The 14091-nt window shown below is 45.0% G+C and overlaps 1 protein-coding gene across 1 annotated transcript in view; it reads right to left on the reverse strand.

Annotated features, from left to right (window-relative positions):
• The window catches only part of LOC117368586, a 78708-nt gene that overhangs the window by 21733 nt on the left and 42884 nt on the right, over positions 1 to 14091 (reverse strand). Inside the window, exons 7-9 of the mRNA XM_033962316.1 lie at positions 13440 to 13571; positions 12554 to 12650; positions 2363 to 2654 (exon numbers count right to left, since the gene is read on the reverse strand). Of these exons, the coding sequence (XP_033818207.1) occupies positions 2363 to 2654; positions 12554 to 12650; positions 13440 to 13571 (521 nt within the window). The remainder of the gene's footprint in view (positions 1 to 2362; positions 2655 to 12553; positions 12651 to 13439; positions 13572 to 14091) is intronic.

Raw genomic sequence — 14091 nt, forward strand, 5'->3', positions numbered from 1 at the left:
TTCTCAGTGCATTCAGTCTATTGGTGATCACAGGAAAAATATGGCACCCTTTTGCCACACTATTCTTTCATTATTATATCCAAAAACTGACTCTATTAAGAGCAAACTGTTACTTATCTTAAATGATGCCCTTGATCACTGTGATTTGGGTAAGTCTGGAGAAACTGCTAATTTTCATTCATTCATTCACTATACATTCTTTAGGTCTGACGGGGCCCGTTTCGCCGCTCAAAATGCGGCTTCCTCAGGGTTAAATGTCGGTTCTTCCTCAGCATTCAGAATTGATGGGGGAAGTCTCGTGGGCTGGCTGCTGCACGTGGCCATGGCCAGTCCCTGCTACGGAGGGGGAGGGATGGAGCATGTCAGCTCCAGATCGGCTTTGCAGTGGGTGTGCCGTCGATGGCAGGGAGGCATCCTGATGGCAGCGGCTTCAGTGGGGGGGGGGGGGGGGGGGGGGGGAGGCAGGGATTCCCAGGGAGAGGCTTCTAGTAGGCAGGGAGGTGTACAGCGGGCATCAGACGGAGGCAGGGAGGCATACTGATGACAGCGGAGGCTTCAGATGGGGGAAGCAGGTAGGCTTCAAAGTGGGTCAGTTTCAGGGGAGGGAGTAAGGGAGTGGGCCAAATGCTGGAAGACAGTGAAGGGGGCACAAACTCAGGACACTGAAGGAAGGGAGGGAGCATGGACATGGGACACAAGGGAGGGAGGAAGGGGGCACTAACTTGGGACATAGGAGAGAGGGAGGGAATAGAAAGTGAGTGAGAGGGAAAGAGAAGGTGCACATGGGGAAAGGAAGAGGAAAATCGGGCATATATATAGAGAGAAATGAGTTAGAGATGCATGGGGAATAGAAGGATGAGAGGGAGAAATGTTGGATATGGTGGTGGAGAGGGAACAGAGGGATTGATTGAAGGGGATGCAAGGGTGAGGAGTGTTGGACTTAGTGATGAGGGAGAGATGTGGCATGGTGTTGGAGAGGGGTGATAGAAGGAGAAATGGGCATGGGGCTGGTGGGCAGTGGTGAAAAATGATCTGGGGGATGAGAGAGGAAGAAAAGTTGGACTCATGGAGGGACAGAGAGAGATGTTGGTTGGGGAATGGAATGAGGTCTGGAGGAGAGGAAGCATGCAGAAGAAAGGAAAGAAAGAAAGAAATATTGGATGCATAGTCAGAAGGAAGTGCAACCAGAGACTCATGAAATCACCGGAGAACAAAGGTAGGAAAATTATTTTATTTTCAATTTAGTGATCAAAATGTATCAATTTTGAGAATTTATATCTGCTGTCTATATTTTGCACTATTTTTCTATAGTTGTCACTGATATGACATTGCATATTTTAAAGTCATCTGCCTTGACCTCTTTGAAAAACACCCGAATATAAATGATAATTAACATTTTATCTGCGTACAGTGTGCTTTGTATTTTTATCATTTTGTAATTACCATTATGTATTGATAAGATTAAAATATATGAAAAATGGATGGAAATAATTCCATTACAATTAGTACTATTATTATGGGGGGTGGAGTTGGGGGCGGCATTTGGGCAGGTCTGAGGTGGAGCTTGGGCTGGGGTACTCAGTAGGTATTTGTTAGGGTTAGGGGTTCTTGGCTTGAAGAGATTGAGAAACACTGTACTATACCAAACTTTTGGTCTCGGTCTCCATCTGCTGGTCAAAATGAGCTATTACCCATCAGTGACAGCTGTACTGGTCTAAAGAGTTTTGACAAAGAAGGACATGGTTTTGTGTTAGCATTAACTGTGCGAGATGGATCTGTACTAATCTGTCTTCTTCAGTTTTCCAATAGGTTTATTTATGATCTAGTACCCATTGTAGTATTTGTGGTACACTGTTTTTCTAAGTAGGTGCTGGTTATGTGGCTCGTGGAAGTTGCTGCTATTTTGGTATAGTAGGGCTCTATAACCTCTGATTGGCACTGCTCCATGTTGCTTCTTTGGACAGAACAGTTGTTTTTGGTGATTTTCCCCTTGATGTCTCTAATTCACATTCTCTATTGGAGCTCTCGGTACTTGGGTATTAACTGCAGATGATGCTACAGCTCCCAGTGAAGTAGAGGAGGGTCACAAAATAAATTCAGATTGGATTCCTTCTGCATATGACACACAGCCTTTGGGACACAACCCACATGTCTAGAATGTCTCACTTATATTATCTTCTGGAAAAGATATTATCAAGGTAATAACATAATCTCTTTTTAACTCCAGACTAAACAAAACCATGCTCTTTAAAGAAACCATTTATCCTCACGGTCAATGATTTTTATTGACCAGCATTTAAAAAAAATAGATTGTTGATGTCAATCCTCATTAAACACATCCAACTAAACAGACCAGTTCTACCTGAGGGTAGCGGAAGATTCTTGAAAGCTGTGATATTGAGTAAGTTGTATCTGAAGTCAAATCGCCAATGAAAGCAGCCAGTACTCCTCTGTCTTCACAGCTGTAATTAGGGACTGGCACTTGTGTCCCAGACAACAAGCTCAAGGTTCCATGTATGGCTCTTAGCTCCCAAGCACAGGAGTCATAGATCCGATACCCCAGGGTAATGTTGGGTAAGAGTTCAGCATTGTTATTGACCTCTTCCACTGTGAAGTGAAAAGCCAAGCGGTGTCGATAATAGCGGATAACATGACTGTGGAAACAGAGATACATTTTATTGAGATGTCAGAATTCAGCATGGATTAGTTTACAAGTGATGAGGACGTTCTTCATAGGATCTCCAGAGGATGCTATGTTTGGGTAGATATTCCATGTGTACCTGACCAGGATGAACGGAGAGATGCTGAAATGTTATCAGAAATTAGAGAGGCTAACAAACTGGGTAACACAATAATACTGGGTGATTTCAACTACCCCGATATTGACTGGGTAAATGTAATAGGGCATGCCAGGGAGATAAAATTCCTTGATGAAATCAAGGACTGTTTTATGGAGTAGCTAGATCAGGAATCAGGATAAGAGGCAAAGCAATTCTAGACCTAGTTCTTAGTGGAGTGCATGAATAGGAGCGAGATGTAATGGTGTTGGGGCCGCTTGATAACAGTGATCATAACATGAATCAGATTTTATATAATTCTTGGAATAGGAGATCACGTGATGCACTGAGCCAAGGCAGAAGCAGGCTGCCTGAGCTCCCGGGCCCCGAGTCCTGAAGCACCCTGTTACTAGCCTTTGGAGGTGAGCCGGGAGACAGCTCTTTGCAGTGCTTGCTGTGCACAATATATGGACAGATTTCTGTCCTCTTCTGCGTCGCCGATGTCAACCCGCACCCAAAAAAGGATCGGCCCGCAGCACGGTGCTGACAAAATGGCGCCGGTCACCTCCACAGCTGCGATTCAGCAAATAGTGCCGGAGGCGCTGACGGCCCTTACTCAAGCAGTAACAGTGGCAATGCAACCCAGCATAGAAAAACTTTCTGAACAGCTCCAAAAGCTTGAAAATCTACTTATGGAGACTACTAGCCGCACCGCGGCGCTGGAGACTCGGGTTTCCAGCGTCGAGGATACACAGTAGGCACATGACACCACGTTACAGGAACTGCAGGCTCTGACTCAAAAACAAGCAGAAAGACTGGATGATCTTGAAAATAGATCCAGAAGATCTAACTTACATTTTTTGGGGATTCCGGAAACAGTACCCGGTCCTAAGCTCCTGCAGGTGCTGGAGGCCTGGCTGACCAGTTCCTTTCCCTTGAAGGACAGCCTGGGGCCTATTCGACTGGAGAGAGCACACCGGCTAGGCCGAGAACAAGCAAGAAAGGCGAGGCCTCGCATGGTAATAGCCAAACTTTTAAACTATAACCATAAATTGGAAATCTTGCGCAAATATAAACAACTTCGGGAGACTTTAGCATTTGAGGAGTCTGAGGTGCGCATTTTCCAGGACTACTCTGTGGCCCTAACTGAAGCAATTCTACCCACTTTGCTCCTGTTTGGCTGAAAAAAAAAAATACGCTTTCTCTTTTTATATCCAGCCACTTTGATAATTTACCATCAGGGATGCTGGCAGGTATTTGAGGCCGTGGCTGAGGCGGCCCTTTATGTGAACACTCAGGTGTTGCCCCAGTCGGACCTTACATGAAAGAGCACTTGGTGTGTTTCCTTGTTTGTCACATGCTCCTGTGTGCCTGTGACATTATGGATGTACCGGGATCTCCTGGTTTGGGGGAAGCCTGGATCTCAGATAATATGGCTGTTACTTGCTATTCTGGTTTAAGTTTGTTTACAATTTTGTGTTTTTTCCTGTTCTAGTTCAGAAATTGATATACTGTATATCTGAGCTCATCCTAACGTTCATTTGCTCTGCAGACTGCTCTTATGACTATTGTATTTACTGTATGGGAACTCGGGGCCCGGAGTGGCATTGTTTTGTGATCTTTCACACCTTTGGGACCGCCTAGGGCGAACCTGAGGCTGTGACCACAACCATGCAATTGGGGAGAAGGTTGGGAAGGGAGGGGGGGTTGGGGTTCCAGGGGGGGGGGAGTCCTTGGCCTACGTGGTTGCTGCTGGTATTCTTTCGATTATTGGGAAGGGTGGGATCAGATCCTGTTGCGAGACTCCTGCACCTGACATTTACCATGGTACTGGTGCTCCTCGGGCAAGTCCTGAGCGTCATGTGGCTGCCCTGGGTATGGCTGGGAACCCGGGGTGGATTTTTTCCACACTTAGCATTTTATATGTTTGTACTAGCCCCTTTGGTACTTCTGGCTAACACTTTGAGAATAGTATCCTGGAATGTTTCGGGCATTACCTCTCCCATAAAACGAACAAAAATTTTAACACAACTCAAACGACATAAGGTCGACATAGCCTGTCTGCAAGAAACCCGACTTACAGACTTGGAACATCAGAAATTGAGGAGGTCCTGGGTAGCCGCAGTGCATGCAGCATCTTCAACTCATAAGCGGGCAGGGGTGGCGATACTGATTAGTAAGACATTGCCTTACACTGCGAAAGTAGTAGCCTCGGACCCACAGGGCCGCAGTTGTCAGTAGGCACATATTCCTTTTACTTGATGAATGTATATGCACCTAATACCTATGACCATTCCTTCTTTGAGGGTCACACTGCCATGCTTCTTGGGCGGGTTACTGATCCGGTATACATTGCAGGGGATTTCAATCAGGTGTTTGACCCGACTTGTGATCGTTCTCAGCTGGGACCTGGTGCGAGTATATCTCATACCAGAGGCTTGCCCTATCTTTGCGCCACGTTAGATCTGGTGGACCCGTGGAGAATTCTCCATACCACTGAACAGGATTACACACACCTCTCCAGAGCACATAACACAATCTAGGATAGATTACATCCTTACCACGCGCAGAGCATTTCTAAATGTGGATACAGCGGTAATAGGCCCGGCGGTGATTTCACATCACGCGATGATCTGGCTAGATGTGAATGTGGGCTTCGGTTTACGCGGACCTGTACGTAGGCGCTTCCCTAGTTATCTATTTTCTGATGACCATTTCAAAACATACCTAACGACTAAATGGGGTGAATTCCTAGACTTTAATGGTCAGCATAGCAATGATCCGACACTGTTTTGGAGCACGGCTAAGGTGGTGCTCAGAGGAGATTGTATAGCTTATGTAATAGCGCGTAATCGCCGTTTGTCCCGGGGAATACTGCGTTTGTAAAAAGAACTAGCAAGCGCTAAGCGTCAGTATACCCTGTTCCCAACCCGCCATGCTAGGGAACACTTAGCTTCTGTGGAAACGACCCTCAACTCCTATATACATGAGCGCACGGTGAAAATGCTCTCGTATCAAAAATTTCGCTACCATCGCTATGGAAATCGGGCAGGGATGTTATTAGCCCGCTTGACTTCCCAGGTGCGGGGTCACCGTTATGTTCTGGGATTGAGGGATAGTACGGGCCAATTTCACCACACTACTGAACACATTGCACAACTTTTTCAGTCCCACTTCGGGAAGATATATGGGCGCCGGGACTCGGGAGCTGAACCCCTTATTAAGGACTATTTCACGGATTCCGGTTTACAGCCGCTCTCTGACTCGGATGCTAGGTTTCTTAATGCACCCATCACCCCTAAAGAACTACATAAAGCTATCCACAATCAATGAAATTTTTCGGCTCCAGGGCCGGATGGCTTTACGGCAGAATTTTATAAACTGCTCTCAGGACAGCTTAGTCCTTTTTTAAGGGACTATTACTCCCAGGTAATCCAGGATGAACATTTAGAGGCACATCTGATTTTTCTGCTACACCACTGGAGTTATCTTTGCTGGCTCCGTTCCATGTGAGCTATTTTCTACATGTGGCGGATCCAAGGATGCGTCCTTTGGTGTCTCACTACCCCATTTTTACGCCGGCCAGAAGGACATGGAGATGGGTCTGTAAAACAGCCAACTTGTCTTCTAGGGTGTCTTTATATTTGCCTATACTGGGCAATGGAGCTTTCCAGCCGGGCATGCAAAATGCCACCTTTCTTAGGTGGCAAGCACAAGGTCTACAATATCTTTTTCACCTGTTTTCGGAGGAGGGGAGCCTGGTCACATTTGCCGAGCTGCAACAAACTTTTGACCTACAGGCTAATGATCTCTTCGCCTATTACCAGATCCGTCACTATGTTCAGTCCCTCCCAGTGGCTGCCCTTACTGAAGTCTGCAGGGAGGCGCTATCAGAACTCTTCAGCCTTTCAGCCCAACAGAGGATTCCTCTACGATTTCATATTGTGGGGATCCGGGATTGCCAACCAAGTACGAATCTGGATATATTAGCGACAGCGTGGGCTGAGGACTTGCATTGCCAGTTGACTGCTCAACAGTTACAACGGGTCCTGAAGAACATTCAGAAGGTGTCACCCAATATTACTCACTGGGAAATGCAATTGAAAAATTGTTCTTAAACTTTACATTCCATCGGAACGTGCAGCCCGGATGGGGATTACTGCGTCGCATTCTTGCCCGAAATGCATAGAAACATAGAAACATAGAAGATGACGGCAGAAAAGGGCTATAGCCCATCAAGTCTGCCCACCCTACTGACCCTTCCTCTTAAGTCTATACCTAGTGACTATTTAATCAGATTCACCCTCTTAGGGATCCCCTATAGGCATCCCATTTATTCTTAAAGTCCCATTTATTCTTAAAGTCCATCAAGTCTGCTGACCCATCCTCTTAAGTCTATACCTAGCAACCGATGTTTCAGTTCCACCCTCGTAGGGATCCCACATAGGTATCCCATTTATTCTTAAAGTCCAGCACGCTGCTGGCCTCGATCACCTGCGCTGGAAGCTCATTCCAACGGTCAACCACTCTTTCTGTGAAGAAATACTTCCTGATGTCGCTATGAAATTTCCCGTCCCTGAGTTTGAGCGGATGCCTTCTAGTGGCAGAGGGTCCCCTGAGAAAGAAGATATCATCTTCCATCTCGATACGTCCTGTGATGTATTTAAATGTCTCAATCATGTCTCCCCTCTCCCTACGTTCTTCTAGAGTGTAGAGCTGTAGTTTGTTTAGTCTCTCCTCGTACGAGAGACCTTTGAGCCACGAGATCCTCCTGGTGGCCATCCGTTGAACCGACTCGATTCTAAGCACATCTTTACGGTAATGTGGCCTCCAGAATTGTACACAGTATTCCAGATGAGGTCTCACCATGGTTCTCTACAATGGCATTATGACTTCAGGCTTCTTGCTGACAAAGCTTCTATTGATACATCCCATCATCTGCCTTGCTTTAGATGAAGCCTTCTCCACTTGATTGGCAGTTTTCATGTCTGCACTGATGATTACTCCTAGGTCTCGTTCCGCCGAAGTACTAGTTAAAGTTTCTCCATTCAAGGTGTAATTTCTGCATGGATTACCGCTTCCGAGGTGCATAACCTTACATTTCCCAGCGTTGAAGCCCAGCTGCCAGGTCGAGGACCATCTTTCCAATGTAAGCAGGTCCTGTGCCATACTATCCTGTAAATTACATTCACTTACTATATCTGCATAGTTTAGCGTCGTCGGCGAATAATGTTATTTTACCCTAGAGCCCCTGAGTCAGATCCCCCTATGAATATGTTGAAAAAGGAGTGGGCCCCAGGCTCATGCATCTTTGAGTCACATGTTTTGGGCCCTGCTCCGCAATCCAACAGTTTTGGAGACATCTTGGCCTATATACCACATCGCTTTGGGGAAGGCGATGGCTTCTGCAACCGAGGGCGGTTATTTGTATTTTATAGCCTCGCCCAACCCCGAGCCCTTTTTGATGGGGAAAAAAGCCATCCTCACAAACTGGCTCTCCCGTGATCCCCCATCATATGCACAATGAAGATCCCTAATGATAGTGCAAGCAACACTGGAGAGACGCATGGTGGGAGACTTGACTCTTGGCCCGGGTCGCAAATTTTGTCAGGTGTGGGAGCACTTCTGGCAGGACCTCACACCGCATGCTCGCAGTAGACTTTTTGAATCTTTAAGATTTTATTCCCACTCTCAGCTGTTGGACTGGCCATGGATTCTTGGGGGGGGGGGATGGGAGGGGAACTGATTATATTGTTGAAAATGTTATTTCCTGAATGGTACTACTGTTTGTATTTGCTTCTTACTGCTGGAATAATAAAAATCATTTAAACATAATCCTTGGAATAAGTTCACACAGGAAATCCAATACAACAGCACTTAACTGTAAAAAAGGTGACTATGATAACATGAGGAGAATGGTAAAAAGAAACATTGGAGCAGCTGCAAAGGTCAAAAATTTACATCAAGGATGTTATTCAAAACTACCATTCTGGAAGACCATTCACTCTGTAATTCCACCTTGGGTCACCAGAAGTGATCGCTATCTCTACTTGTATGTTGTGACAGGAAAGCTCCTGTCACAGGTAAAAAGACTGGGGGTCCAGTCAGAAATACTGCCCTTAAGGCTGTAAGCTCTAAAATAAAGCCTGTTTCTCCTGGTAAAAGCAGCAGAGTAGCACAACCAAATAACATGTCGGAAAGCAGGGGTGGGGTCAGCTCAGAATTCAGGAAGGGAGGGCACTGAAACCACATGCCAGTCCCTATTACTCCTTTCCCCAGGTTAGAGGAATCCAGGTAGAAGGGGGTGGAGCTGGTCACCGAGCCTTGCAACCAAGCAAACCTCAAATAAGAAGTATTCAGAAGGCAGAGTAATCAGGGAGGAGGAGGAGGCTCTCACCTGTTCCTGATTATAGGAGCTCAGCAGCAAACCACGATAGCTGCTATCTCCCTTCAGCCAGAAGCCAGCTAAGAAAGTTTCCAGGACCAGCCCACCCGGGGAGAGAGATTAACTCCAGGGAAGTACAATCACTTTCCTAACACATTTTGGGGTGAGGGGCTGGAGATTGTTCCTGAAGGGGAAAATGATTTGAGAGGGCTGGCAGTTATTCAAAGAGGGGGATGGGAAGAACCCGCAGAAGTGCAGGACTTCATAGAGAGCCCTAATCCCCTGGAGCCAGCCTGGGAAATGCTCAGTGAGGACGGCTCTGGAGAATACATGTTTGAGAAAGGACATGGACATGGAGTCTTGAGCTGGAAAAGGCACTGGCAGCAGTGCCTAATTAAGTAATGCCAAAATAATTTTTTGAACCTCAGTTCTCTTAAGTGCCCTTTGAATTAAAATTCTGGATGTTAGAGGCATGTTCGGGTGGGCGATAAGACCTTTAGCATAAGGGAGGTTTGCCCGCACAACCTGGGTTCAGGTTGTGAACGTCCTTCAAAGGGAGGGACTAGGAGAGAAAGAGGAAAAATAATAAAAGCCAAAAAGTTTTTTTTTTCTACAAAGTATAGGGGAAAGCTTGCTGACACCTGTTGTGCTCAGCTGTGAATTAATAAACCAGTTTGGGTTGGGAGAATTCTTAGTCCTGAGAGGGGATGCTTCAGAGTCAGTGAAGAAGCTGCAGAAGCATTTTTTTTTCTGGTTTTTTTTTGGGGGTATGATTTCAATGCACTGAGGAATATTGACAGTCACAGGCCGAGGCACATCCAGCGTGCCCGGGACTTATGTAATATACTGTGGACTCAATGACTGTGTCCAGTGACAAATGTGCATGCAGTGATGTTTTGGCTTGTACGTTAATAAACCCAAGGAAGTTTTGCTAGAAGTCCAGTCTCCAGGTTTTTTCTTTGACCAACCATATAAAAGGCGCTCCTAAAAATCTACCTATGATCCGAGCCGGGGTTTCCCACCTACATGGGGTCTGGCCCGGCCACAATGTGCATAGAATGTCAGAGATGAACTTCACTCTTACGAAAGGCAGTGCTGGATGTCAACTCAAGTTCTCCAATTTACGGCAGCCATTGACCAAAGGAAAGTTTCCTTCTGGAGAAGCATTAGATAGATAAGACAGCAGAGCCACTAGAACTTTCTTAAATTCTTTCAGTATCCTCTGTTCCTGACACCTCTTATGTCCCTCCCTGATTCCCATCGAAATCATCTAGTATTTTTTTGTCACTCAGGCTGCATTTGGGAAATTATTAAGTGCCATTGGTGGTATGCTTTTTTTTTTTAATGCTACTATGGCTTAATCTGCAGTATAAAATACCAAATAGCTTTGTTAAAATTGCCCAAACGGCAAGAATCTTGTATTTGGATTCTATGAGCTGTTTCATTTGTATTCTGCTTTCATTTAACATATCTCTATTATATGATTGCTTTATAGTGCTGTTTAAATGGATTTAATTCCAAGTTTACCTCCTCGATTGTATTTAAGCTTATAATTGATCATTTTACTATTATTAAGCTGTTAACCAAATTGTAAGCGTTTTGTTAAGCTGTACCTGCAGAACACACCTTGGGTGAATCCCTTCATGAAAAGTAGTTAATAAATCCCAGTACGAGGGTGGTTTGAAATGTTTGGTAAAAAAGGAAGTTAAACAACGTAGTCTCCATGGAAGGTTGTAGGCTTAGTCCAGTGAGTTCCCAGGTTTTTTTCATAAGCTATTTTTCCTACAATACAACAAAACTAGAAACTCACTGGACTAAGAGTATAGTCCTCCATGGAGACTATGTTGTTTAACTTGCTTTTTTTTATCAAACTTTTCAAACCACCCTCGTAAATAAAACAAGGTCTAAGGAGTAGAGTGGAGGAGTTTTACTACTTGGGATCTAGCTAGGTACTTGGGACCTGGGTTGGCCACTGTTGGAAACAGAATACTGTGCTTGGGGGACCTTTGATCTGTCGCACTTAGGAAAAATAGGTCATGTAACAAAAAATGGATTCTAAAGACTTCATCTCTGATACAAAAACTGCCTGACTATGAACCAACATGAATTTGAACAATATGCAGACAGCTGCTGTGGAAAATTCCAAGAAAAAAACACTGGTGGCCACAGCAGGTCAAGATGATCTGCCCTGTATAGATAGTTACAGGGTGGAGACTGGAAATAACTCATATGACCTAAGAACACAACAAGCTAAAGGAACTGATAACCACAATATCCAAGACAGCAGAAGCAAGAATGGCTACTGAGAAGGGAGGGGCCCATGTCCAGATGGTCTAAGACAGGGGTAGGCAATTCCAGTCCTCGAGAGCCTGAGCTAGATCTGGTTTTCAGGATATCCACAATGAATATGTATGAGATGGATTTGCATGCACTAGCCTCCTAAATCTATCTCATGCATATTTTATTGTTAGATATCCTGAAACCTGACCTGGCTCCGGCTCTCGAAAGACCGAAATTGCCTACCACTGGTCTAGGATATAAAGTACCAAAAAACACTCTGTCATGGGAGATAGGGAAGTCATTTGTGACACCACCTAAGCCTTGGAATGATCCAAAGTTGCCTGACATGGCAAATAATTAGTTAATTTGAAAGTGTAATAACCAATCAGACTGACTATGTATCCACCAATCAGAGTAGCCATGTTAATATTCTATAAACAAGCAAGCTTAATGTATCCAAGCCAGAGTGGATTGAGACTTCTACAAACTTGCTAGCTTTTGGTCGTTTCCTCCACTTGGCACATTTGCTGTATATTCATCTTACTGATGCCAATGTTGTAAGCTGACTTTTTAACTTATTAATTTAACATTTATTTGATGCAGCATATGTGTTGTAGTTGTCATTGTCAATAGACAGTAAAGGTGAGCATCCACTAATCTCCTCCTCATAGGGAGAGGAGGAGATAGTGGATGCTGCAGATGAGCAGACTGGATGGACCATTTGTCCTTTATTTGATGTCATGTTTCTATTACCCTGTTCAACGTTTTCACTCATAACTTGATTTAAGCTTCAAGAAGCTACTTACAAAAGCAATCCGTAGAAGCTGGAGGCTCTTGAAGTTTGTAGAACCAAGGGGATTACTTTGCATGTGAATCTCGTAAGATTCACCAAGGATCAGGTCTCCGTTCCTTATGGTACATGGACATGGACAGGTCTTGTCTGATTTTCAGGTTAAACCCAGTAGCTTGATTCCAGCTTTCTCAAATAGATGAGCAACAACAATCAGAAACATGAAAGAGAGAAGGATCAACATAGCGCTTACCGGAGTCAGATTTTCCAGGCTTAGGTGCTGGTGATGTAGTTTTTTTGATCAGATGAGCCAGAAATTACCATTCTCGGGTCACCAAGCTATTGGCATGGCTGTGAGATCCATACGCATTGATGGTGATGTGACCATCTCCTAGTGAGAGTAATACTGTCTGACTCTCTACACAGTCCCCAAAAACAGCTCTTTAAAAGCAAAACCAGTTCTTTAAAAGCTATATGGAAAAACAACCAGGTATTTTCCTCTGTGATTTCAGACAAAATGTAAACCACCATAGAAAGACCTTGATCCAAGGTCAACAATCTAACTAACACTTCAGAGCAGTAATCAGGAGGAACTGTTATTACAATCCTGTGGGGCACAACGAGATGAAAAACAGATTTTTATACACAGGTGCAGTAAAGAGGAGCTTCCAAGAAAAGGACAACATCTGGATTTCTGTTTAGCTGATGTGGGCAGAAGTCAAACTTAGGCACTTTAGCCATTTAAACCTACTCTCTGCCTCTTGTTCCCCAACATATTCTGTGAGCACCCAACTGCACTCCAAAATATACTGGGCTAGATTCAATAAATGGCCCCCAAAGTAGGCTCCAGAATGATCCGTGCTAAGCTAGAACTTCGTAAAAGGCTCACTGCATGGAGCGTCCTATTTAGAATACAAGTGTAGTGCGTTCATAGTAGTAAAAGATGTGTAAAGTTAGGCACCTAGATTGATACACCTAGCCAATCTAGGAGCTTAATTTAATTATTTAAGAAGCTTAATTGGCGCCAATAACAAGCAACTAGCACCTCATAACTGTCTTAAAATTAATTGGATGGTAGGTGCCTAGGCATGGTTAGGGGGCAGTTTATGGGCGTGTTTTTCATGTACGCATCTGTTTTGGACTTAGGCACCAGTATCTAGGCCAAGAAAACCCTGGCATAAATAGGGGGCCCCTAAGGTACGGTTACCAGATTTTCCTTCAGGAAAATCAAGACCCATGGCTAAATCCCCAGGACCGCCCAGATCCCCCTCTGTCACACCCTGTTCTGCCCAGCCCGCCCGAGATGGCATCCGGACATGCATGAGAACTGACCCAATGCATATGCAAGAGTCTGCAACTAGGAAGTAATGTCAGAGGGCGAGTCGAGTCTGGCGCAAGCAGCAGGTTGTAGCTAGAGTTACGGGGCAAGGAAGTGAAGGCTCGTGTGCGGCAGGGAAGAATTGGGAAGGAGCGGAGCAGAGGGAGGAGAGGTCCTTGCACCCCTCAAGCACAGCACCCAGGGCGGTCCACCTCTTCCCCCCACACCCTCTTTGGAGTTACATGCATAATGAAGGAGATGCACATGTTAGAGAATAGGGTGCAGGGCAGTTCCAATTACTGCCAAGATTTTGTTAACAACAGTTGTTGACTGTTATCACCTAATTGGCTAATTAGTTTACTCCTGGATCTGTGATCTACATTCATATTTGCATGCCGAAATTTCTGCAACCTGGGAATTTGGGAGACCGCGGCCTCAATTCTTCACATGGCGCCTAAAGCATAGGTACTGAGGAACGTGGCGCATAGCGCATTTCAATCTTAAGTTAGACACCTGAGAATGGAATGGATACAGCACCGTT

Source organism: Geotrypetes seraphini, chromosome 10 (assembly GCF_902459505.1).
Source record: "Geotrypetes seraphini chromosome 10, aGeoSer1.1, whole genome shotgun sequence".
NCBI classification, from domain to species: Eukaryota; Metazoa; Chordata; class Amphibia; order Gymnophiona; family Dermophiidae; genus Geotrypetes; species Geotrypetes seraphini.